The sequence below is a fragment of the Colletotrichum karsti genome (genome assembly GCF_011947395.1).
Source record: "Colletotrichum karsti strain CkLH20 chromosome Unknown Scaffold7, whole genome shotgun sequence".
NCBI classification, from domain to species: Eukaryota; Fungi; Ascomycota; class Sordariomycetes; order Glomerellales; family Glomerellaceae; genus Colletotrichum; species Colletotrichum karsti.
Genome location: NW_024065907.1, coordinates 1,407,065 through 1,433,755, shown reverse-complemented (window position 1 = coordinate 1,433,755; position 26,691 = coordinate 1,407,065). Strand labels below are relative to the sequence as shown.

The 26,691-nt window shown below is 43.4% G+C and overlaps 6 protein-coding genes across 6 annotated transcripts; 4 read left to right on the top strand and 2 right to left on the bottom strand.

Annotated features, from left to right (window-relative positions):
• Nucleotides 1-7,349: 7,349 nt before the first annotated feature.
• CkaCkLH20_03199 (uncharacterized protein) lies at nucleotides 7,350-9,171 on the top strand (the record flags this gene model as incomplete). Its single annotated transcript, XM_038885918.1, has 3 exons — nucleotides 7,350-7,604; nucleotides 7,842-8,061; nucleotides 8,708-9,171. The coding sequence occupies 3 exons, from the start codon at nucleotides 7,350-7,352 to the stop codon at nucleotides 9,169-9,171; spliced, it is 939 nt and encodes a 312-aa protein (XP_038749117.1).
• Nucleotides 9,172-10,035: 864 nt separating this feature from the next.
• Nucleotides 10,036-11,693, top strand: CkaCkLH20_03198 (uncharacterized protein; the record flags this gene model as incomplete). The annotated part of the gene is made up of 4 exons (XM_038885917.1): nucleotides 10,036-10,110; nucleotides 10,166-10,693; nucleotides 10,773-11,380; nucleotides 11,435-11,693. 4 exons carry the CDS (start codon nucleotides 10,036-10,038, stop codon nucleotides 11,691-11,693), a joined length of 1,470 nt encoding a protein of 489 aa, XP_038749116.1.
• A 550-nt stretch (nucleotides 11,694-12,243) lies between these two features.
• Nucleotides 12,244-13,068, bottom strand: CkaCkLH20_03197 (uncharacterized protein; the record flags this gene model as incomplete). The annotated part of the gene is made up of 1 exon (XM_038885916.1): nucleotides 12,244-13,068. One exon carries the CDS (start codon nucleotides 13,066-13,068, stop codon nucleotides 12,244-12,246), a length of 825 nt encoding a protein of 274 aa, XP_038749115.1.
• A 925-nt stretch (nucleotides 13,069-13,993) lies between these two features.
• Nucleotides 13,994-15,373, top strand: CkaCkLH20_03196 (uncharacterized protein; the record flags this gene model as incomplete). The annotated part of the gene is made up of 1 exon (XM_038885915.1): nucleotides 13,994-15,373. One exon carries the CDS (start codon nucleotides 13,994-13,996, stop codon nucleotides 15,371-15,373), a length of 1,380 nt encoding a protein of 459 aa, XP_038749114.1.
• Nucleotides 15,374-15,597: 224 nt separating this feature from the next.
• Nucleotides 15,598-16,143, bottom strand: CkaCkLH20_03195 (uncharacterized protein; the record flags this gene model as incomplete). The annotated part of the gene is made up of 1 exon (XM_038885914.1): nucleotides 15,598-16,143. The coding sequence occupies one exon, from the start codon at nucleotides 16,141-16,143 to the stop codon at nucleotides 15,598-15,600; it is 546 nt and encodes a 181-aa protein (XP_038749113.1).
• A 2,865-nt stretch (nucleotides 16,144-19,008) lies between these two features.
• CkaCkLH20_03194 (fungal specific transcription factor domain-containing protein) lies at nucleotides 19,009-26,033 on the top strand (the record flags this gene model as incomplete). Its single annotated transcript, XM_038885913.1, has 7 exons — nucleotides 19,009-19,711; nucleotides 21,671-21,954; nucleotides 22,007-22,527; nucleotides 24,274-24,919; nucleotides 24,974-25,225; nucleotides 25,291-25,858; nucleotides 25,927-26,033. The coding sequence occupies 7 exons, from the start codon at nucleotides 19,009-19,011 to the stop codon at nucleotides 26,031-26,033; spliced, it is 3,081 nt and encodes a 1,026-aa protein (XP_038749112.1).
• Nucleotides 26,034-26,691: the final 658 nt, after the last annotated feature.

Below are 26,691 nucleotides of genomic sequence, written 5' to 3'. Positions count from 1 at the left end.
AATTTATCTATTAAATAGCTTAAGTTCCTATCTATATATTTAGTTAATTTAATAGACCTTCTTAATAGGTTCTTAGTTATACCTTTTAGGGTAGAATTAATATATATACTTATCTCTAAGATATTCTTTATAGTTGTTAAAGAAGCACTATAGCTAGTAGAGGTATTAGTAGTAGTTACTTTCTATATATAAATATAGGTAGTTATCTAGCTTAAACTCTAGTTTATAGTTTCTATTACGCTATTCTCCTAAAGTACTAAAGAATTTAAGTATCTATTTGTCCTTTATAAGATTAATTCTCTAGTACTAAAGGCGTTTACTAGCCCTAGTGGTTTCATTATTAGAGTCCTCTTTAGAGCTAGTATTATTAATATTAGGTTTATACCTATAGATAGCTACTATCTAAGTACGTTATTATATAATGTTGTGAGGCTTATCTAAGTTATAGGTTAGTTCTTATTTAAGGCTAATATATTTAGACGTCTCAAACTATCCGTTTTCTTTAAGGGCCCTATATTCTAGGAGGCTATTAAGTTATTCTTAAGCCTTACGCTTAAGTTTGCTATTACTTCTATATCCTATAGTAATAGTTTATTAATTTAGGGGTCTACTAATATTCTTTACTCTAGTAATATTATATCCCATTCTATTAGGGTTCTTAGGGTACTATCCTATATATTCCTTAGAGTCTAAGTAAACTCTATAGTTATTATTAAAGTAGGTAGTCTAACTAAGTTATTTATAAGGGATTGCCTTAATAGTAGTACTAACTTATCTTTTTTTAGGTACTAGCTAGAAGCGTTCTTTTTTAGGTGCTCTATATTCTTTTATAAGGTATCTATTCTTATTATAGTTATAGTACTTAATATTCTTCTTCTAGCTATTACCCTTATTATTATTATTACGCTAGGCTGCGCTAAGATCTATAGGTCCGCTATAGTGCCTATAGGTGGTGCTATTACGTTTGTTGTGTTGATTGTTATTATGGTATCTAGGCTACTACTAGTACTTATAGCTAGAGTTAATAGGTTATTATTATTTACCTTTCTCTTTATATTGCTTATATAGTTAGTTATTAATCTTAATAGTAAGCTTAGTATACTAGAGGAAGTCTTTAGGTCTATTAACCTTAATAATTTTATCCTTAATTTTATCCTTAAGGTTATTATAGAATATAAAGATCTTACCTTTATTAGTTAAGTCTAGCTAGGTATAGATCTATTAGAACTCTATAGCGTAGTCCTTAGCTAACTTAGTCTATTTAAGGTAAAGTAAGTCTTATTTAGCTTATTATTTCTCATTAGGGTCTTAGAATAGAGACTTTAGAGTAGACTTAAAGCCCTAGAAGCTACTAAAAATATCTCTAACTTTAGTAGAATAGTAATTAAGTATTTCCTTATTAAGGTACTCTTTAAGGAAGGGTTTAAACTACTAAAGGGCTTATCCTTTAAGGAAGGTAGATATATAGATAACCTTTTTAGTTCTATTCTTAAAGTTACTATAATAGAAATTCTAGTAGTTCTTAACTTAGATAAGGAATCCCTTAAGCTATCCTAGGGATCTATTAAAAGGATTAGGAGAGTTAAGTTAAAGCTTCTCTTATCCTTCTATAATAGGGGTAGTAATAATATTAATAGCAGCTTAAAGAGTATAGTTCTACTATTTAAGTTCCTAAGTATACTAGTTAGATAGGTATATAGCGGCCTAAAGTTCTTTAGTAGTATAGGTATTAGCGTTAAATATTTCCTATATCTATTAGATATTATAGTTAGCTTATTTAAGCTATTCCTTAAGCGTATTATTATTATTACTATTGCTATTAACTTTTATTCTCTAATCCCTAAGTTCTTAAGTAAGGTTCTTTTTAATAGGGGCCTTCCTAGCGCTAGAGGAGGATCTAGTGCTAGGGGTCTTTCTAGAGAGTTATAAAGATATTATAATACTATTAGTAGTTTTTAAAGGGTAACTTACTAAATAGGAGTAATTAAAGTATTATAGCTAGCTAACTAATAGTAGGTTTATATTAATAGTAAGTTAGGGATTGAGAACTATAAATAGTAATTAGTTATTTTATAGGTCTAGTTAAGTAATTATAGGTCTTTAAAGGTCTTAGTAATTAATTAAGGCCTTAATAAGAGTTATAGAGTAATTATTACTTAGGTATAACTAAAAGTATTATAAGTAATAATTATAAATTAATTACTAAAGAGCTATAGAAGTTTATCCTCAAGCGGACTCAAGTCTATCCTATATATAGGTCCTGGGTAGTCCTATTGCTGGGTGCCATATATGCCCTATACGGCTCCCGTATCCTTAGCATATAGCTTCCGTCTTCCTGGAATATAGATGCCGTATCTTAATTATATAGATCTAATCTCTTATCTTATCGTTACGTAACCTATACTATAGTTCTTCTATTCCTAAGGGATCCTTACGTATTCCTATAATCCTATATATAAATATGTTATTATAACCGCTTAGTATCCTAGTGGGGCGTCCTTTATTGGTTATACCTAATAGGTCGTAACATTTAGGTAGAGTTAGCCTTATTAATACTAAATAGTAAGATAGAGTTAATAATAACTCTTATAGTAATAATAAGATAGCTAAATCTTATATAGTAAATAATAAGATAGCTATTACTTAATAGAGTAAATTAATAAGCTAAAATAGCTCTTTTATAGGGGTATTTTTAACTCTATTATTATTATTATTATTATTATCTCTATCCCTAAAGTATTTAATAGGATTTATAGGGCTAGCTAGTATAATAGATATAATAATAGGTATTAGCTAAAATCTTACTTTAACTAATAAAATATCTACCTATAGAGGAACTTATTAACTTAAATATAGAGGGCTATTCTTATTAGCTAGAAATAGAGTACTAGATTACTATAAGCATTCTAGCCTCTTATTAATTACTTAAGAAGAAGTAGATTAAGCTAATAGTAATAGTAATACTATATTTATATTTCTTATTACCCCTTTAGTTAAAATAATAATATTAATTAATACTTTATAAAATAGGCTAAAACTTAATAACTATTATTCTAAATTAATATTAAAGTCTTACTATTTCTTAAGTTATTATTATTAAACTAGCTAAATTAATTTTATATAAAGTAGCTTATTACTATTTTAAATAGATAAATTAAATAGTAATTCCTTGTTAACTAGGTTTAAATATAGTATTTTAAGCTATTTAAATTAAATCTAAAGTTCTTTTTAATATAAAGTACTTATATCTTTAGTATTAAGATTATATATAATATTTTTATTAAATATAATATCTTAAGTATAAAGGACTTTATTTAATAATAGTATCTAAATATAATATATATTTATATTATTATATCTATAGAGGTATCTAATATATATATATAGAAGTATCTTATGTATATATTATTTATCTCTTTTATATATTATTATTAATAGATATACTTAGTATTTATATCTCTTAAAATAAATAACTTATAGCTTTTTAGTATAATAATAAGTTATATCTAATTATTTACTTAACTACTTATTAATTAAGCCTTTTAAAGTCTTTTAGTTATAATACTAATAGTTAAGCTAGTTAGCTATATAAATTATTACTCTTATAAGCTCTAAAGCTAGAGATTTAGAGAATTTCAACTAATATCTTAAAGCTCTTATAATTATAAAGATATATCCCCTATATCTTTTAGTAGGGTTCTAAATACCTATATAATTAGCTAAATACTTAATAAGTTTATTTTTTATTATTATTTATATCTTGAATATATTATATAATATAAAGTCCTAATTACGGTATAAAATAAATATAGGTATATTATATTATTATTTAGAGAAGGTTATAATATTCTAAATTACTTTAAGGCTCTCCTTATATATATAAAGAGGTTATCTCTATATAAATTTAAACTATTAATTATATAAAAGTAATAGAATCTTCTTTCTATTATATAAATTACTTATTATAAAGAAGTTAATAATTATATAACTACTTAGTGCTATTAGCTAATAATTAGGAGTTCTCTTTAATATTTATTAAATTACCTTACTAATAGTATATACTTTATATTTATTTTTTATAATTTCTTTAAGTTTAATACTTATTATTATCTTTATAAGTTATTTAAAACCTTATATATTTAGATAATTAAGCCTTTTATATTAAAGCTAAGCTTTTATTTTATTTATATATAATAATAATAAAGACTTAAATTCTATATATAACTAATTAGTTTTATCTTTTAATATATTAAAGTAGACTATTTATAATAGAGATTTAGTATTATTATAGTCTATATCTATATTAAATTTATAGTATTTAAGAATATATTAGCTATAAAGTAAAAGTATTATATATACTACTTTATTTTATTTATTTAGAAGCTTAGAGACTCTCTAGAAGAATAATAAACCCTTCTTCTTAAGTTAGCTAAATAATAATAACGTTATAAAATAAAATAAATAATATTAGACTTTATAAATATATAAATAATATATCTCTTTACCTCTTTAGTTTAGCTATACCTTTATTAATTTAATAGTAATAGCTATAATTTCTCTATTATTAATAAGAATAACTTTAATATAAATATAGTTTAAATCTTTGATATAGTTTATATTATTATATATATAAAAGTCTATATTATAGTTTATAATTATACTATTATAGAGGGTATTATTATTAATAAAACTTAAAGTAGTAATATAAAAAAAGAAAATTAACTCTATATTAATATATAAAGTAGTATAAAAGGATATCTACTTATCCTTTTAATCTTTTAATTAAGAGTATAAATAAGAGGGCTCTCTATTTCTATTATAGTCTCTCTAATTATATAAGTCTATATTAAACTTTCTATCCTTTTATATATTATTTATATTAATATTTATATTATTAAGTTTCCTCTTAAAGTAGCTATAAAATAATATTAATAACTATTTATATTTAGTATTAATTTATCTCTTATTATTAATATTATTTAGATTATGAACTTTAAGCTAGATTAATAAGTTTATATAGATATAGTTTATAATAAAGTAAAACTTATTATTATAGACTAAATACTTTAGAGTTCTATTATTATCCCTTTATACTCTCTTATTATTATAGAGTATTAATGTAGTTATTATATTTTTATTACCCCCTTACTATATAGTATAATTAATACCTTTAGATATAATAGAGAGAGGCTTTAATACTATTAGTTAGTCTAAATAAAATATATAAATTTATTATTAAAACTTATTAGCCTCCTTTATACCTATAGACTTTCTTTTAGTAGTTAATATATTTAATTTAGTCTTTTAGTTAGCCTCTAAAAATAATACTAAAATACTATTAAAGTATTTAAATAAAATACTTTTAATAATATATAGGAAGTTTAATACTTAAGTAAATAGATCTATAAGTATTAATACTTTAATAGATATTATATCTATTATAATCTCTTTATAAGTTAATAGCTATTAATTTAATTAAGACCTCTTAATAAAATAAAGATAAATTTAATATTATTAATAGATATATCTTTATTATATAAAGTTATTTAGTTTAATATTATTTTTAATTTCTTTTAGTATAATATAAATATTACTATACTTAAGGATCTTTTAATAATATAATAATAAAATAGACTTTATAATATCTTTAGCTATAGCTTATATATTAACTTTATTCTCTTTTTATTTTTATAAAGTATCTTAATATTTTATTTTTATAAGAGATATCTTATTACTAAAGTTCTTATTATTTATATTAAAATACTTAATAATAAGCTTTTTATTACTATTAGTTATATTTAGATTAATATGTCTCTTAACTTTATATAGTTCAATAATTATTATAATTTAAATATATTATCTATTATAATTAATAAAGCTCTAGAGAATTAGCGTATTACTTATATTAATATTAAAACCTATATTAATTATTTAAATATAAAATTAATAAATTATTTTCTTATTTTAATTAAAGGAATACTTTAAGGTATCTATTTTAATAATATTTTATATTTATATTAAGATCTTAATAATCTTATAATATATAAGGGATTTATTTTGATCTTAATATAGAACTTTTATCTACCTTAATATATAAAATTATTAATTATCTATTTAATATTAATTATACTAAATATATTAAGAAATACCTAAATAATCTCTATGATCTTTATTATTTTATATTATTTATAATTACTAGCTATATTATTTAGCTAAATTAGATATTAAAGCTATAATAAGCTCTACTATATTAAATCTATTAATTAATAGCTTAAATAATATATTAAATAATATATATAATAAGAGTTTATTATTAGAAATTACTTAAGCTTATAACTATTAAGTAATAGTTATAGCTAGTAATATAATATATTAAATATTAATTAATATATAATTAGCTAAAAGGGGCTAAATTAGCTTAAGTACTAAAAAAAAGGAGGGTATATATACTTAATATAAATAAATTATATTTAGGTAGGAATCTATAAGTAGATTTATTAAGTTAGTACTTATACTAGTTAAGCGGTATAGGGTCTGATAATAATCCGTGGGTGATACAAGGTGATTATGAGACGTCAAAGCCGATAGGCTTGACTATTGAAGAGGCACCTCAGCTGCCGATGCGGTCTCTTGATAAACAATTCTAAAACTGACAGCACTTGCTATGGGACCTGAAGAAATCTGGGACTTCAGCTCGATGTACTTGGAGGCAGCGCAGTATAGCGGCTTGAAAGTTCGCAACGGTCGAGACGCGCTCTTGCTTTGCTTCTGGTCTTTTTCCAACTAACTGATGAGCGATTCGATAACATTAAGTTCTGCTGCGTTCACAGTCCAGATTGCGTTGCAAATAACGACGAAAAATGGTACAAAGGTCGAAGATAAAAAGGTCCTGCACTTTACATTAGCATATGGAAAAGGAGATGATATCTGGCGTCCAACCAATTAATACACATGTCGAAGAGGTGCATGTCCCAAGTTTCTATCAAAGACATGCTTTTGGCATGGGCCGCCAGAGCTTGTCTACCTGAATCCGTACACTCGTCGCATGACAAAGGCAGTAAACGCAGCAAACTACCTCATTTAGATTTCCGAACTTCAGCCATCCATCCGCGAAACTCGAGAGAACCCGCACGTTGGTCCAGCGGGGTATTCGACTTTTGACCTTGATCAAATCCTATTCTCATACTCTATGAGACTACAATCTCTGGTGTTGCGAGGTGTCAGCTTGTCGGTGAATCTGGGCAAAAGGTCTCTGGTAGAATTGCAGCAGGAAACTGACGGTGATATTCCATATCAAGAAAGGGCAGTTCGCCGCGTTTGTGGGAGCATCTGGCTGTGGGAAAAGTACCATGATTTCCACCCTCGAGCGATTCTACGATCCTGTCACTGGACACATGAACATGAATGTTAATGGTGTCTATATCGACAGCATGAACCCGTGGCTTTTCCGCGAATACGTTGCACTCGTGCAACAAGGGCCTGTCCTCTATCCAGGAGCCATTCGACACAACATCTCAATGGGTGTTAACATCTGCACTGAGACTTCTCTCAGTGACCAGAACGATATTCAGCACGCGGCCAACCCCGAAGGTCACCGGTACCGCGTCGACAATTGCTATATTGACAATAACTTAGACATAGTCGCCGTTATAGAGAAGGCTTTTCTGGAGCTGCCCACGCCTAAGTCCTTTACTCTTTAGTACTCAATAGCCCCAACGTCGCGAAGGAGCAGCGCAGAGAGGACGATAGAGGACATGGCCCTCTCAATGCAGTCCAACCACTACTTTGGCATCTACGCCATCTGTGAAAGATCTTCAGAGGACAGGAAGTGCGCGGCATAGGCCCGGGAAGTCTTGCGCAGTATGGCCCCGCACGCTGTTGGATCGTACCTTGGCGACGCGGACTCCCAGGAGAGGCTAACCAAGTTTTGGGCCGATCCCAACGCGGGCAGGCTCATGGAGGTTCGCCGCAAATGGGACCCGGATGGGGTGGTTGCCGGCTATTTGGACGCTGGCGATGGCAGTGGCACGAGTGGTCTTTCAAACAAGCATGACTGGGAAAGTAAGATGAAGATTTGACGACCAAATCTACATACATAAGCTAAATGAGAAATACTCCGGTCTTTCAGATATGAGTCAAAGTCTAAATCTGGTATCTCTCACTTCAGCATCAGTAGCCTCGCCTGCAAGTACGATCCGAATTGCCAAAGTGCTGATTAGAGACGATAGTCACTCTGCACTCTACATCATGTTTGTCGACCATGGACGTGGCCCTGGAAGGAGAGACGTTGACTCAGACTAGGAAGAACAGCGAGCAATAGAGCGAGTCCTTGCCATAAGAGCCCCTCCGCGTTCTGAAGCCGGTGTGGAGGTGGGGTGCGGGGAACCTGGGTTCAATGTTAGCTGTACGATCCACACGAAGAGAACTCCACCACACTAGTTTCGGGCTCTCGCTCGAGTCGTGGATCCGGCAACCCAAGTTCAAACTCAGAAACCACGCCAGTCCCTATCTCATGTGCCACTTTTGCCCATTACCGGCCGGTAAGCGGTCCACATCCCGACGTACGGAAGACCTGGTGCGCACAGCTCGATAATAAGTAAAGGGCCCCGTCGCTACGGGAAAGGTTTTGGCTACAGTCGATTACATGTATTGCTCGCCACAACTACCCGAACCAGACAAGTCAGAATGCCCCATCTAAGTGTCCCAGACTTTCTCAACTACATCCGAGCGTTCAACGCCAAAGACTACGCCAAACAACATGCTTTCTACTCGGAACACATCGAGCTCAAAGTCCCCGACAATCGAGTTCCCGCCCTCGTCGGCAAGTCGGCCATCATGGAGCATTATCGGCCCCTGCACGCCGCCGCCGACGAAACCGTGGTTCCCCTGGTCGTCATGTGCGACCGCGGCAGGATCTTCTTGTTCATGGAAACCTACTTCAAATACAAGACGGCTACCGCGGCTGGGATTGGGGAGTTTGACCTGCTGCCCGACGATGTGGTCAAGGTCGAGTGCTTTGCGTTGTACGACCTGGACGATGGGAACAAAATGAATTGCATCACCTGCCACCTCATCAACGTCCAGAAGCTGGGACGGGTGGACTTGATGGAGCAGATTAGGGATAGCGAGACTCGTGCAGATGCAGATCTCAGACTCTACAACTATCCATAGGTTCAATACAGTGAGACAAGAATGCCGAGGATATGCAAAGTACATGATTCTCGTGGGCGTGATGTATCTTATTTTGTCCCTCGTCAAACTGCCCTTGTTAATCCTTCTAAGAGACAACCAGGGGAGGTCAAGAAATCTCGAATTTTCGCCGGAAGTATTCTCCGAATCACCTATGATTCATTTCGACAACAAGCACTGTTAAGATCGAATATTTCCAGACCCAGAACTGCTTCACCAGTCAGTGTGTGCACTGAATCAATGAGTCCACCCATGCATACACGCCCAAATATGGCTCATTTACATTCGACACGAATACCTTCCTTTTCTTTAGCTCTTGGGTCGACTTGGCACCTTTTAGCTAGTTACACACACATCAATGTATCTCTCGAGTGTCGACGTTGCTCGACAAATGTCCGAATCGTCATTTGGTACAAAACATGACCTGACTAAAGGTCGGTGGAGGGCACGTCACGGGATGTGGGCCACTATCCGTCCCCCCACCCCCACCCCCACCCCCATCCCCGAAAACCCTATTATTGTACCGTTACTTAGACACTTGTTTCTTCCAAAATCCGAGCCCCAATTCTCATCCTACAATGCTGTGTATCCATAGAATAGATATGATAGGTAGATCTGGTAAGGATTCGTTGGTCAATCTCTTCCTAACCTATCAGAATAGACAGCGGGTGTGATCCCGCAAATGTATTCAAGTGACCTAGAGTCATTGTTGGCTTCGGGCATCGGATCTCATGATGACCCCGCGAGGTCGCCAACAAGCAGTTAAAGCGTGCTCTCAACCAATATGTAGAGCTTGTCCCTTTCAACAAAGCTGGCGTTAACGCTGACGTCTATCCCCTTCACACCATGAGCATTTCGTCCTTCACCATTCAGCCGCTGTTGGTAGCGGCGGGCATCGTTGTCGTGGTGGCACTTGTCAAGGTAAAGCTTCCTATTCATCCTTGACCACTGCTTACCTCTCTGACTTCGCCTAAAGGCATTCCACCGTGGGTTCATGACGCCATTGCGTGCCGTGCCGGGGCCCTGGTATGCCAAGTTCACGAACCTCGTCCTCAAGAAACAAATCCTTTCTGGTAAAAGGATGCACTACGTCCATGGGCTGCACGAAAAGTACGGACCTGTCGTCCGCGTCGGCCCCAACGAGGTTGACTTTGCCGATCAAGCGGCATTCAAGGCCATCCATCGCATCGGCGGCGGGTTCGATAAGGATCCCTGGTATCGGTCGTTCCGGGTTGGCGATTCGCAGGACGTCTTCTCCATGACCGATCCGAAGCAGCACGCTCAGCGCAGAAAGCTGTTCGCGCCGCTCTTCAGCAACTCGGCACTGATGAGCAATTGGGCACCCACCGTCATTGACAAAGTAGATCTGACAATTCGCAAGATCAAGGAAGAGGCTCTTCGGGATGGGCAAGTGGATGTCTTTAAGTGGTGGACTTTTATGACAGCGGATGTCATCTCCCATCTGGCCTTCGGAGAACCGTTTGGCCTGCTCAATGAGGGCAAGGTATGTCACTACGAATCCAAACCATCCTCTGTAGAATGAGACAAGGGGTTGATCTTTCTCTCTTTTTCTCTTTCTCCAGAAAACATACCACTTGCAAAAGATAGAAGACGCGTCCAAGTTTGGGCTCTTATGCTCCGAGCTCCCATGGGTGCGAAACCTTGCCGAATGGATTCCCATTCGGTCGGTCCTTGAATTCAACGCCGATGAGATCGTGCAGAAGCTCGCTGAAGCCATCATTCGCAGGACTCGGCAGAGCGGCATTGGCGCCCAGAACCTTTTCTCCAAAGTGATAGCCGCGAATGAAAAGGACAGTCAATCCTTTACCGACTACCAAGTTGCATTCGAGGCTGGAGGATTTGTCGTCGCTGGGTCCGGGACCACGGCGGTCTCTTTGACGTACCTGGTGTGGGCTGTCCTTTCCAACCCGACTATTCAGCAGAAGCTGGAAGCCGAGGTCGGCGCATTGCAGGAATCGTACACGGATGCGGAGCTGGACAAGCTTCCGTATTTATCTGCGGTGATTGATGAGACACTGCGTATCTATGGCGCGGCCCCCGGTGCTTTGCCACGACAGGTGCCGCCGGGCGGTGCCACGCTAGCCGGATATTTTCTTCCCCAAGGCACTACTGCGAGCACGCAGGCCTACTCATACCACAGGGATCCCATGGTGTATCCTCAGCCGGAGAGGTCAGTGGCCCGATGTAGCAATGAGAGATGTTGAACTAACATGTACCGTGACAGGTTTCACCCGGAAAGATTCATCAGTCCTTCTGGTGAATACCAAGCTCCAAGCCAGGGCGTCTTTGCCCCGTTCGGGGCAGGTTCGCGGACATGTCTTGGGGTTCACCTCGCGCGTATTGAGCTGCGACACGCGGCGGCCCTTTTCTTCCGGGAATGTAAGGGCGCTCGCCTCGCGCCGCAGACAACGCCTGCCAGCATGGACATGGTCAACTTTTTCCTCGTCAGTCCTATGTCGGAACAGTGTTGGATACAGCTCTAGTAGATGGCAGATGGCTACCCTGTTACATTATTTTCAGGGATACGCTTGTGGCCTAGAAGCCGGATAATAAAGTCGGCCAAGTCAATTGACGAGAGCGTCAGCGAAGAGATGATTTGGTCCGTGCATCAAAACTTGCGATAGCTTGAGATATTATATGGAAAGTATATAAGAACGTCTAGGGGCGATTAAGAGTGTATTAATATTAATAGAAAGCCTCCTAGCTTTGAAGACAAATGTCCTGGAGACCTGTGTAATAGTACGAAGACTTAACAGAAGATATCAAAGCCGTGGAAGCCCCGGAGAACCATTTATGAGGCCCGGTGCACCTAGGCATCAGAGTAGTATTGTCTTCAAAGGTCAGAGAGAAGGTGCAAGTAAGCTGACGTATCCTTTTCAGAAAGCAGTCTTGTTGAGCTGGAGAAACATTTGGACTCAACAAACAGGGTGCTACGGACAGCACTTCATGCCCTGGGCTTGTGAGTAATCCCACTTGAACTCGGAGCATGCTGACGGCCAATTTAGCGTTTATCTGAGAGCTTAGAAATTGTTGCTACTCATGTTCTGCATCGCTGTAGATGGCATCATCACTATCTTCGCCAGTGTCCTCGCCTTCGTCCGGTGGAAGCTGGCTCACTAGGCCAGCAAGGATAGATGCAAGCCCAGTTTTCAGCTGTGCATTTGGAGCTTTCTCAATGCGAGCTTCGAGTTCCCGTATTCTGGCCTTGAGTTCTGCCCGTTTCGTCTCCTCAGGATCAACCTCACTTTCATCCTCGTCTCCAGAGTCTTCGGGTTCTTCGCGCTCGAGACCTTTCCCAAAAGCAGACTCAAACGCGTCAGCCATACCAGCATCTTTTATCGCGAAGACAACCTCTTTGATGCCATTCCAAGTCTCCTTGCCGCCTTTTTTCTTCGACTTGTTGTCGTTTCTGGGAAGCAGCACCCTCCGCCATGCCGTAGCCACCTCTCCGACCGGGTTACCGAAAGCACCGCAGCCCCAAGCTCCTAGAACAACCTTTTCGATGTTCTTAGCCTCGCATATGCGCAGAAGCATCTTCATCTTCTCTTGCACAAGTTGGCGGTCCGCGTCATTAACATAGTGACTGAATCCTGTCGACTCATCTCGTTCAGTCTCCGGGTTCCGGAGCATGGCAGCGCTGATGCAGTCGACAAACCAACGATCCTTCTTCTCCAGGACCTCTTCGACGCCCTCATCCCTGAAGACCAAAATGTCCGGGGTATAAATCGCCCCAAGTTCCGGCAGTCGGTACCACTCATCCTTGAGCGAAGGGAGAAGCGTACACCGCATGCAGAGAGACTCCTCCTGGCTGCCAGCTCCATTGATGAACCCGCCACCGGGTGTGAGCGGCGATGCCATGTTGAGAATGGCGACTCGCCCTCCGTCTTTCTCTTGGCTCAGTACGAGAGCACGTGCTGCGGTGAGGGTATCGGCGACCCGAAGAATAACGCGGGGCGGTTCGCCAGGTTGAGATGGTGAGTCTGCTTTCGAAGCTACTAGCTGTTTTTTGATTGCCTTCGGCTCAATAATGAGCTCTGCAGCGTCGATACCGAGTCGGGCCCGCGGATGCGTAGGTAGTAGGGACGGAATGAGTTGGTTGAGAGTGACTTTAGCTTTCTTGGCCCTGGCGGCTTTCCGAAAGCTCGCCGGTGGCTGTCCGACCGACGGTTGGAGTCTTCCCATGACGATAAATGGTTCTTCAAATCAGAAATTTGACTCTTTAGGTGCTCTCTGAAGGCTCGTGGATCGTGATGAGAGGTGACCTGTCGTTAAATAGCAGAAGAGGCAGGTGTGGGTCGCTGGAACCCTGATGGCCGTAGAATGTCTGCTGACTGAGTCGCAATTGGGACAAATAGACACTTCCTGTTTCTTGAAATGAAATTCTCCTCGCAAAGATTCAGTTCCGTTGAGATCACTGTTCTCCTAGGTGACTACCTCATTTCATGATGACGGTGAGTAAGAAGTAAGACGATTAAGTCCGAGCTCTGACTTTTCCTTGAGACTATTCCAGCTGGCGCCAGCTGGCATTCGGAGCTTATGAGCTGCATTTAACGTGTTGCAACTAGACAACCGGGAGCGAATCAAGTAAGCCGCGGCTTGAATATGATATTAGGTTATAGTTTTCTTGTTCTCGGCAATTGGTGAACTAAAACCAATTTTGAAGAAGTCACCAGTGTACCTAAGTTGAGTAGAGATTGCTGCCAAGCCTATGATTCTCTCATCACTCACTCTTGTCACTGGGAGTGAATGAAGTGCGCTGCGGAATAATAATAACCCCGTCGAAATGGACGACGCCGGTAGCTTTCAACTCGCCTCTAATTTCACCCAGCTAGTTGCCGGAACCTCACCCCCAGAAATCGAATCCGACTCGACTCAGTTCATTCTTGCCGCGGCAGCTGTCTCCCTCACCATGGCATCCCTCAAAGAGCCTGCGCGCGTTGCCGATATCATGCTTGCGTGGCTCGGCCTTGAGCTCGTGTCCCTCATCGAGCTCCAAAGTCTGTGGGCAGGTTACGGTCAGATCTGCGCTATCAGAGCTCGCCCGTCTCACGAAATGAACGGCTTGTTTAATGCGAATGCCATCTCACCGAAACTGCGACCAGACCCCCAGGGTTCATACCACCTCATCCTCAAGCTTATCTCACCGCCTGTCGGAAAGACTGGAGACGAGGGGCACCTGCGAAAGATGCTCAGCTACGAAGTTGAGCAGTACTTCTACTCGGAGATCGCCCCGCGCCTTGGGGAAGACGTTTCTGTAGCCCAATGTCTGGCATCTACCCGAGATCTGAGTGGGAAACCTCGCGCGGAGGAGCTTCAAGCCATGACGGCAACCATCATCACCGATCTTCGTCCTGGCTTCCCCGTTGCCGGAGAGAAAAGGCTAGTCCTTAATCGCCTACAGGTGAAGGCATCCCTAGACTGGCTCGCGAAATACCACGGAAGCTCATGGTCGTCCCTGCCAGACGACCTCGACAAGTTTCTTCTGCCCCCGCTGGAAGAGCAGAAGCGCAGAGAAGCTGGGAAGGCACCAAGTGACCCCAAGCTGTGGCTCAATGGAGGATACACCTACCTCGCCACAAGACGGAAGGAATACGGTTCGCTCTGCCGCGATGACTACTCGGAATGGTCTTCAGCCTTCTGCGATCCCGTCGACGGCTTCAACAAGTCTATTGCAGAGTTAGTGGCGGACTTTCTCACACCATCAGGAAGATCTTTCGAGACCTACATCCACGGCGATGTCAAATCCGAGAACCTCTTTACAAATCATGCAGGCGACAAGGTTGCCTTTTTCGACTTTCAGTACGCTGGGTTGGGAGTCGGAGCTTGTGATCTTGCCAAGCTGTTTACATGCTCAGTTCCTCTCGAGATGCTCACTCATCACGAGGATATCCCCGACCAACTGTCAATGGATAAGGGTGAAAATACTCTTTTGGAGCAGTACTTACAGACTCTACTCAAAGAGAAGCCTTCGGGCAAAGGTCCTTCTGAGTACACTTGGAGTGTGTTCGTGCGCCATTGGGAGACCGCGCTTGTCGACTGGTGCCGTTTTCAGGCGTCTTGGGGCTTCTGGGGGAACACAGAATGGCTAGAAGCACGAGTCAGATCCATCTTGGCTGACGAGGGCTGGAGACAATGGTTAAAGAGTGAACTAGGGCAACGGTAGAGATGTGTAAAGATGAGTTCAGCGAGTTGGTAACGCGATTGTAGACGATATCCGCGAGAAACACCGTCCCAAGGGTCGTTGCCTATAATATTTAGAAAAGAAAAGAAAACTCTTCGGTCTTTAGAATAGCCATTTCCGTTTTTCCCTCGGCGACCGGAGCCATACAAATGTCGCACTAGCTGCTCACGCATCAGCCGGTAGCACATACTACCGTCTTTTCTCCTTCACTTCTTCTCCAGTAACTTGCTGTTGATCATGTGGCGAACTCCATCATGATTACCAGGCGTCATGTTCACCCAATCCATGCAGTCCGAACCGCACGGGATTGGTGTAGCGGTCCCATTGACATCTCCTCCCAGCACGACTGCCAGATTCATGCAAACAGGCGGCAGCCCAATAGCCCGAATACCATGATTTCCAACTGGACCCTCGACGACGATCTGTGACTGGCGTGCCTCGTGAAAGCAGCTGTCCCAATTGAACTGAGGTACTCCAGGGGGAGCCAAGCCAGGCCCATCTGGAGTCCTTTCCATCTTGGCAGCAACTTTACGCACCATTCTGGCAGGCCTAACAATGGCGGGTTTCTCGAACTCTCTGTCTTTTGTGTCTTTGCGCTTGGCTTCGTCTGCGATACTGGCCGCTACTATGCCGTAACTCCCGCCTGTAACGACCAATGGGATGATGGCGCCGACAACTATCGGCGGAGCCGGCACGCCGTGGAGGAAGATCGTGATAGTGATAACCACACCTAGGAACGATTTTGTATGCATCTTTCTGGTTTCTGAGTTCGGGAACAGAAAACGTAGTATTGGCGGGCAAAGTGCGTTGCAGATTAGAGGTGTGGGAGAGCCATAGGTGTAGTTCGGAGGTTAATATACCTATGTAGGATATCACAGTTTGGCACTCGCTATCGTGATTCCTTTGAATATATGCTTCGAGTCGTCCCTACATTCATCGTGGATCTTTGAGTACCCGCAATACATGCTCAGATGGCACAACAGGGATATTGAAGTTGTGCAGAGCAAGCTGGTTACTTCAGCCAATCGACCCCGGCTTTCTCTTTGTCCTGCCAAGGGCAAAGGCATACTCCTTCCAGGCGCCTGGACAACTCACACCTTCATGACAACGCGTTCAATGGATTTCAGACCAAGTATTACTTCCTCAAGAAATCTCCCCTGAAGATTTTCATTCTTGAAGTCGTTTTCGCCAAGACCGAAGTCGCATCCCAGACATTTCCGTACAATGTTGACGTACTTTGGTCCCATATTTCGTCGAAGTAATGGCCGGGTAGCCAATATATCTGCTAACAAGTAGTCGGATTGACGCACTGCCGAATTTGCAGACTCCGCAACATCCGCCGACAAAAGTGACCAGGATTTGTTGTAACCCAGTTCCAGGAGAACAACACCCAAGCAGAAGAGCAACGTGTTTCTGACTGATCCTGAAATGGCAATGCCAGTTATCTCGGGATCACTTGACGCGACGGTAGTCGGAGCCTGGCTCGTCGAAGATGTCGGACTGGAGTTCCCCGGCGTGTGACTTCCATCATCTTCCCCGCCAGAGATTTGAAATTTTGGAATCTCAGCTCTGAAATACGGACTTGGGGCCGTGACCTCGTCTTTTTGGGTGTCGACGCCCAGGAACAGGACGTGGCTGCTTTGCCATGCCTCCGGCAGCCAAGGTGTGGAGTGGTACTGCAATACGGCACCCGCGAGAGACCCAGCTATTCTCGTCGTGTTTGCGCGAGACATCGTGCGCGAGTACTGGTCGGCCGATATCCAGGATATTAACTCCGCAAGCGTCATCTGGCTGTTCTCACTGACTGGCTGCGGGGCGTGTCGCCAAAAGTGATGGACTCCGACGTCTCTGATAAATCCCAAGCAGCCAGAATCGCTGACAGAGCAACTTTCTTCTAAGTGGCGACACAAATCATCCATCAGATCCAGTTCAATCGAGGCTGTGGTATGTGTGTATTGTATCGAACTTGGAACGGTCTGCTTGGGATTCCTCAAGTCGACACCTGAGTCGCTTCTCGATGGTGATGCTCTCTTGGATGTGTCAGAGTTTCGATGTGCCGTGAGAAGGTTTCCGTCATTCTTCTGGGTGGTTTCTAGAGATATGGGTTGCGCGAACTTTCTCAAAAGCTCGAAATCGTCCCATGAACGCTCTTTCTGATTTATTTCCGTGGTTCCCGCCAAGGCAAGATCGGACTCTATTTCAAGCCATATCTTGGAGTCTTTCGACGGTTCTTCTGCTGAATTGATGGCGATCTCGAATCTTGAGCCGTTTGCTTTATCGACCTCATTTTCTGATAAGGTAATGATTCCTGTGTGCTTCTGATGCCTTGCGCATGTCCACTTGTGACTTAAGACGGTGTATAATCTTTCCGATGCTTCTCTGATCCGTTGATACTTCTCAATGTCCTTAGACTGATCAGATGCCTTCTGAAGAGAGAGTTCATGCGTGGTTTCGATCATATCCGTCAGGCTTTCAGTGATGCTACGGGTCAACACTTGGAAGTCGGCCATGGAATATTTGAGCTCCTTGAGGGTTTTCTGGAAGCTTTGTTTACCCCAGCTAAGTTTTATTCTAGCCTTGATCTGGTCATACGTCTTTCTCAGAGTTAGTTAAATCCTATCAAACCTGTCATATTTGGGGTGGGGGATATCTGAGCGAACCTTGCCGCCTTCTGCGAGGCTATCAGAAATTATCTTCATTTCCAGGCAGATCGAACTCAACGTCAGGTTTATCAGAGCCAGCAATTCCTTCCAGCTATTGAAGAGACCACGGAGACAACTGATCTGGTCCTGCTCAAGCTGGAGAGCATGGTCCAAATCTATCACCGCCGTTTCCCCCGAGAGCAGCCGTTGAGACGTTTCTTCGTCGTTGGTGACCTTTTTGAGGAGGCCAAAAACGGTACTTCGAAAAATCGCCTTCTGGACATTCAGTGTGGTTGTCAATCTTGTCAAATCCCTAGTGGGGCGGCGAAAGGTCTTGAACGACTCATATATAGCCGCATAACGGTCAAATGCCTCTAGAATAATCGGCACGCCTCCGAGGACCACGCCGACGATGAGTTCGACCCCACTCATGGTTTTGGTGTGTTTAGGATGTGACTGCTAAAACAATCTTGCTGAGAATCGCAGCGTTCCTCCCGGAGGCGGTGTTTTGATTTTGAAAAGTCAAAGGCGGGGAGGGGTAACTGTCCTCGACAGCTCGGGTGAAGTGGTGGTGCCATGCTGACGGCTGAATGCACCTCTGCGGAGGGTTGCATGTCTGCAGACTGGGCAATTGATGACGGGCCAATGTATGCTTCAAATTCAAGTCACCTACCCCTGGACGTGCATCAATACCATGTTCTTCCGCAGTGTAATATTTTGTCTCGTGTCTGTATGTCATTGGACTATTTTTTGCATTTTAGGCCCCCAAACCCTCCAGCCTGATTGCACTCAACGGAGGATAAACTTTCATTCTTTCTCAGTTCTTTTCAATGCCACTTTAATTTTCACCAAACGAAGCAATTGCCCCCAACTGACGACAACCCGGATGCGGAGGCACCAGGCAGTTTCCAAACCCAGACTTACAATAGAAGTACCAAAAGCCGAGGTCTTTTTTGGGAACCAATTCGTCGCGCCATGGAGCCCCCTTCTGAATCTTCTGGGGACGCCAATAACGGTCTGCAAAGACTGGTGGAAATCGGCCAACCAGTGGACATAGGTCTTGCTAGCCAAATCTGTCTCAAAGTCCACGAAATCTTAAACGAAGCCCGACGCAGGATATCTTCTGGGACGAAGGTACAATCCTCCAACCATTCTAAGCGCATAGGCAACGAGGCTGAGCGCTTTGCACTATGGATTGACGGATTTTCTGTGTCATCCGGGCAGCTAGACGATATCCTCGACAACTCCAAGGAGTTACGTATCGCGGTTTATCCGTTGCTATATGAGTTGGGAAAGACAGTCTATCATGGTTCGATCGAGTCGAAGATGCTGTCCCTTGGCAATCGGGAGTCGTCTCTGAAGCTTGAAAAGCTCCGTACGCTCCTATCAGAGCTTTCAAGCACGTCAGAACTTGCAGTCGACCACAGCGACGATGGCTCATCGGAAGACGGAAGAAGTATTGCTAGCGACGCGCAGGACATACTGGACGACGTGGCGTTCTTTGTGGATTCTCTGATGGATCTGTCCCCGGCACTGGAGTCTCCGATTCTGGATCTCGGTTTAAAGGAGCCGGTCACGCCTGCAGAGCATGGTTTGCAAGCCCCGTCAAGTTTCGCGGAAACATACAGTGCCAACCCCAACACTCGCCAGTCTGATTCGGGCCATGGATCGCGCGAGGGTATGTTGGGAGAGGCGAAGGCGATTGAGAAGTTTCAGAGCCAGGAAACAGATTTCGACTATAGCAGAATTCCTTCATCGGAGCGAATTGTACTGCCCGTGAGTCCCGAAGCTTCGAAACATGAACCGAGTTCCCCACAATCTTGGCAAAGAACCGCCAGGCACAAAGAACGACAGTTTTCGCCATATCGGCCTTCTTCGAACACATTGGGCCTGAGCCTCTGGGGTTTTCAGGCAGTATTGGTGCATCTCTTCATTATGTGGTTTAATTTCATCTTCATGTCACTGTTGGGCTACGCCAGAACGAACGTTTCGATTTCAATATTCTTGCGATCAATGCCGTATGGTAGAAGGCTGGAGGCTTCAATTCGCCTGTCGTACCACATCTTCATAATGGAAATGGGCCGGGCTCCTAGATGACGTGCAACCGGATTTGGGACAACGTTGTCCATTATTACGGGCCAACTGTTCTTACACCGGATTGAATCTACCTGAGTTGGGTTTTCAGGTTGCCACAATTTCCATAATTAAAATATTTGCAGTTGCTAGCCACTTTCCCTCAAAAACAAGAGATCGTCCACGCTGAATCAAGAAGAATATTTAAGTCGCCACTGCCTGGGCCACGCTGTCCGCATGGTAAGAACGAGACTAGAGTATGATACCCAATACAATCAACGAGGACATTGATGAAACCCCAAATGCTTCTAGAATCATATAGGCCCAAAAATAACTCGCAGGACTGCAGTGATTATCTTGAACGATGAAGTAATAGTCCATTCCGGTATGCCTATGCCTACGTCACCAATGCCGCACTTGTTGCATGCAATAATGAATCGAGCATGTTTTTCGATCAATTTTAAATCTCATCAGGAGAAGATTTGTAGTTGCAGGCGGGAACTTGTGGCTTCACCTTGCCTTTTCCTCACTACCAATCACTTGGGAACAGAGATCGCCCGATCTTTGCAGGCGGGAGCGGCCGCTGATGCCGTGTTCCAGAGGCCACGCAGCGGGATGGCTTGTGCTTGCATTTAATAAACGAACCGTGTTTCCGGTGTCTAGAACATCGAACTACATGCTTCTACACAAGACTAGTTTTTTGGGATTTGCCTCCTTGCCTTACCGGGAGGCCAGACCACACCCTCCACGATCAATCAAGCCACGCATGGCTAGATGACGCAAACACGAGGTTTGACGGTAGCCATCAATAATCATGGCAGACTACACCCTCAATGAAGGTATCTGCCTAGTCTGTTCTCCGGAATGCTGGATAGAAGTGTAGCACGGGCTCCTGGAGCATGCGCGTGCTCCCGAATCATTATGCGCCCTGCGCCCGATCATGCCCGGCATGATCGGCGAATATAGATTATTAGTTTCAGTTGCCGCAATTCAATTCTGGTTCTCACTTCAATTACCCGGTGTCATTGGCTGTGATTAGTGAGGCTGTTCAACTTGGCAGGGATTCATCGAAGCTCGGTATGATGATACGATCTTACATCAGCGGGCCAGAAAAGAATCTCCAAGACATCTCTTCGGTGAGATCTTTACCCCCAGAGATGTCTCCTTCTGTTATTTCGAGTCGCACCTCACCGAACTGTCTCTCTTGGTTCCCGGAGCCTCTGAGCGAGGAAGGCAGCCAAGTCCGCTCACCTTACTACTTCTTTCCTATAATCATCTAATATCGACTTGGCTTACAACATTGATCAGAAACCTTGAGATTTGATTTGTTCAGTCTGGCATCCTGTCAACCCGCTGACCGTCATTCATTGTCCCGATTTGACTGACACAAACGTCATTCACCTGGAGAGGGCGCATTTGCACGACTGAGATATTGGCTTCACGAGATTAGGCGACTATTGTAAGGGTATAATCGATTTCTACCCAATACTGAGACTTTTTCACGACTTATTTCATACGCCATACTTCAGTTCAACATTAGAATTTGACCTCACAACAACATCAGTCCCTTCTTCAGCATTTTGCTTCTCAGCCATGCACCTCAAATTTGGCTGTTTTATGGCCTTCATTGCGTTGGTATCTGGTGCTGCGACCCAGAAAAAGGAGCAGTTCGAATGTGGCAACGAGGAGCCGTCAGTCGAGCATATGGAGATCTCCAAAGTACTCGCTCAACAAGAGGCGTTGGAGTCCAGCAACGGAACATTACGCTTGGCTGCTTCTACAATCACTGTCGAGACCTACTTTCATGTCGTCGCTTCTTCTAGATCAGTGGCAGGCGGCTGGCTCACTGTAAGTAAACTTCCACGTCGAGCCGACCACCCCTAACTAAACGCTCTCGCAGGAGAGGATGCTGTCCGAACAGCTGGATGTCATGAGGGAAAACTTCGAACCCCATGGAATCAGCTTCGATCTCATCCAAACTACCCGGACTGTCAACACCAAATGGTCCAGAAACGGCGACGCCACAGCAATGAAGCGCTCTCTCCGCCAGGGCAGCTACCGAGCCCTCAACTTGTATTTCCTGCAAGACTTGCCTTCGGTCTACGGTCGCTGCACCTTGCCTGAGAACGTCAGGTTGGGTTCGAGGGCGTTTGTGGACGACGGCTGCACCATTCGTTCCACAACTCTGCCTGGCGGCAGTGAAACCGGCTCTAATTATGGGAAAACGACTGTTCATGAGATCGGCCATTGGCTTGGTCTTTATCACACCTTCAATGGCAACAGCTGCACTGGTAGCGGCGACTACGTCTCGGATACTCCTGCTCAAGCAAGCGCAAGCATGGGTTGTCCCACTGGTCGTGACTCCTGCCCCGGGCAGCGGGGTCTCGATCCTATCCGCAATCATATGGACTACTCCAGTCAGTACGTAAAACCCGATCATTGTTATATGAAATTGAAAAGATTGACAGAAGACTCTGCAACAGCACTTGCAGAGACAGGTTCACAGCTGGCCAGCGAGCCCGAATGCACACCTCCTGGGAACGGTACCGCGCATGATGACGCATATTCGATAGAGGGTCGATGCAGCCATGGCGGCTTCAACTTAATGGGTCGGAAATAATGTTTGATACGATAATGATAGTACCTGTAGTCGTGCCAGGTGGTTGCTGGTGGAACTATGCGCCATCCTTTGAGCATGGATCTCATGAAATACAACGTTGTGCCATAATATGACGCCCTCACAATCACTCTCCAAGTTCACGATTAGAGCCAGTCAGCCCGCCCTTACTACTGTTGTTAGTCGAACCTATCTTTGATCATGCATACGCGTGTCAAGTCATTCAGTCTAAAATTGAGCGAAGGCTCGCTTGTTAACTCGTGAAAATGACGAAGTGATTCATGCGGTGACATCTCGGAAATCATCGTCCAATTCCGCTCTGAACCCCAAGCGTGAACCCGAATTCCGGAAATTCCGCACCCCGCTTTCCCGGTCTCCACAATGAATCGGGGGTAATCCCGAAGCCCAGCTTCCCCAGACGATGCCATCTCTTGGCTTGCATTTGCTTCCAATTCAAATTTAAACTTGGTGAATAGTGTCAAAAATATCCAGCAAGTTTTTAATGATGGCCTTTGAATCATTGATATCATAAGCCCTTGGAATAGCTTGACAAGTCGCTTTCGGCTGGCGTTTCCTACAAGTCCAGCGGTGAAAAAGGAGAAATTTGCCAAGTATCGAGCCTCACTGCCCTCGTAGAAAAGTCATGATAGCGTCCCGCTAAATATGAAGTTCATACGTCAGAGGACTCAAGCCTCCAATTGCCAGCGACTTGAAATTAATTTCTGGCCCCGGACACGTCGGGATAGGTAGTGGATCCTGCGGGGTGGTCTTTGCGGGGTTTGCTGCGGGCCGCGGAAGCCCGCATCTCTCCAGACTCAAAACCGCGGGGGTTTATCCCCAAATTCCGCCCAACTTCCCCCCAGTCTACGCTTCCCGTCAGTTGTTGGAAAGCCAGCCTAGAAAGGCAGGACGCAGGACGTGGAGAAAGAAAAGGAACCGTACACAGGAATCAGCATTATTCCTAATTTTTATGCTCAACATTGTTTCCGCCATGGAGCCGACTTCCGAAGCAGCACCTCACCCTTTGTCTCCAACCACCCCAGTTGGAGAGACCACCACAGCCAAGCCGAGAACCACTAGGGGAAAGTACATCTCCAAAGCCTGGTAAGAGAGGGCCTCGGGTTGCGAAACCTCACGTATGGATGTTTGCTGACTTGTCCAACTACAGTTTTGAATGCAGAAAGAGAAAAAGCAAATGCAATGGACGAAGTCCGTGTTTACGGTGTGCGCGTCAGTCTTTGACTTGTAAGACCTCAATTACACAGCATGTTGTACTCGACCCATTACTAATTTCAACAAGGTGCATACCCTGCGTCGAAAAAGCAAAGGGAGAATCCCGCGGGTGCAATGTGAGTTCTGTCTTGCATTACCTTTCGCTTTCAGTATTGATTAAAAGCCAGAAGTGAAGGCGATACACAAGCTATTCGATCTCTGAAGGAGCAGGTTGCGTCTCTACAGGGAGACCTCGCCCTGCTTAGACAACAACAACCAACTCAACAGAGACTGAGTACACAGACTCACTCATCTCCACAATTTGATGACACTTTCAGTGCTTCTCGCAGTCGCTTGATATCTCCAGATTACACCGATCCCGGTAGCAATGCGGCGCGACCAGACCAAGCTTACCCTTCGGTCGAGTCTGCTGAGAGCCAGGAGAATTGTCAGCCCTCGGCAAGTTACACCTTCAACATCAGTCTTGCTCGGACGCATCTCAGAGCACAAGGCATAGCGATGACCGACAGCGACAAGCAAGGTTCCTCATTGTCAACTGACCCAACTCGCCCATCCTCCCCTTCTATTCATACACCTTTGGAGTTCGGTGTTGGTTCAGTTGATCCCTTGTGGTTGATTGATGAAAAAGAGGCGATCCGACTTTGCGATCTTTACGAGGCCGAGATTGGGATCCAGTACCCGTTTCTCAATATGACAAAGCTGGTTGACAACGTCCGAACTTTGTACAGAGCCATGGCTACTGGATCTCAGAATGGCTTCGCGTTTACAGCCATGCCGGGGCCCACGGTCATTGACCCTCTAGATTTGGACTTGATCAAAATGGTCATCTCCGCCGGGTCAGTTGTCGAAGCCGGTGGATCTAGTCAGCTTGGTAAAGCTTTGTTCCTTGGTGTCAGGAAGGCATCACATGACAAACTGTGGGAGCCGGCTGGGATAAAGAACACAATGCTCTTCGTTCTTCTGGTGAGTGTGGTACACATAGCCTCAATTCCAGGTTCCTTGCTCATAAAAAAACAGGCCATCTACAGCTTTATGACCGGCGATGACCTGCAAGCCTGGAGATTGGTGGGAATCTCGGCCCGATGGTGTCTTGAGATTGGCCTTCATCAATCGGCAACAGTCAATAGGCTTTTCAGAGAGGAAGAGCAACAGAAGGTGGCACTCAGACTCTTCTGGTGTGTTTACACTTTAGACCGACGGTGGGGATTCGGTGCCGGCCTGCCGTTTGTCATGCATCATTGCGATGTTGATAGAAATCTGCCAGAACCGGTAGGCTACCCTCTTTTATCCTCTGACAAGACCAAGCTTCTAATACCCATCGTCCAATTTCCCAGGACGATGCCGTTCCGTATTTGAAGGCAATGGTTGCCTACAGCCAGATCGGCAATAAGGTGTGGTCCACATCATACAACTCCGCTAGGACGACCGGAGCAGTTCGGGATGATGAGATATCGTACCTGCTTTACTTGATAGATCGATGGTACGAAGAGCTCCCAGAAAGTCTCAGACTCAGCCAAGACTGGGAATCGCGCGAATGGACTCAGGCGACGAGAGTTCCTCAGCGGCTTCAGCTCCTTCTACACCTACGAACCAACCAGATGAAGATCTTACTTCTCCAACCAATCCTCCACTCTCCATCCAGCCTGAAAGCCAACAAGTCGAAGGTCCAATCACTTATCAGATTTGCCAAAGATACCATTCGGAAACTGCACTCTCTTAACAAGTCGACGGACATATACCAGACACAGCAGATGTGTTTCAATCACTTTTTGGTATCTGCTTTGGGGGTCATCTTCTTGGTCGTGGCACTCGCGCCTTCCGAGTATGGGTCAACGGTCCGCGACGAGTTCCATGTTGCACTTGACCTGATCCGCGGCCTCAGCGCGAAGTCCTACGTTTCTAGTCGCCTTTGGAAGATGGTCGGCGACCTCAGGCTTGCATGGAGAAAACTTGGCCTTAACCCTCCACAGTCGGCGGAGGACCGAGAGACTCGCGCTCAGCGCAGTTTGGCCGCAACACCTCCACCGTCCTCGAGCAACGTCGATCATTCGCCGCAAGATGTATCACAGACGAGTGATCCGGGTCTGCGGCAGACGAGTAATGAAACCTGGCAGCCAGGGGGGAGGGAAGCTTTTAGTGATTTACAAATGGCGCAGGAGTTGAGCGACTTCTTCAATGCGATGGACAACGGGCCTGACTTCACCTCGTCATATCCATCTCTGGGCTTGTGTGGTGAGGATCTCGATGGATCGTCAGGGCAGACTGGCGAGAGCGTTGCGGATGACACTATTGATTCGTCTATGTTGGACGTTTCTCATTTATTTGTAGATATGCTATGATGAGCCTGCATGCAAATAGTAATAATATCGTCACATGATCTGTTCTCTATGTTTAAGATCCTGATTGGAGTCAGTCATCAGCAGAGTACAGATCAATTAGCTAGGCCAGATAGCAGTCGTTAACAATGGTAGCAGTGATGAGTGGCCAAGATACGCAGGTTATTCTCAAGTCCAGGATAAAGAGACGCAACATGCATGGTTCGGTTCGCAGGCGTGGACGTTTATTGAATCCATAATTTGACATAGCCTTCTTCTTTCATACAATATCAAATGTCAGGTTTGGGCTGTGGGTGGCGGCACGAGGTACGGTTGCGGAATTGGAGGCATCGCGGAAAGCGGAATTCTGAAGCCGGCATTTCCGCCCAAGGGCGCACAACGCTACCTTAGGTTCGACAA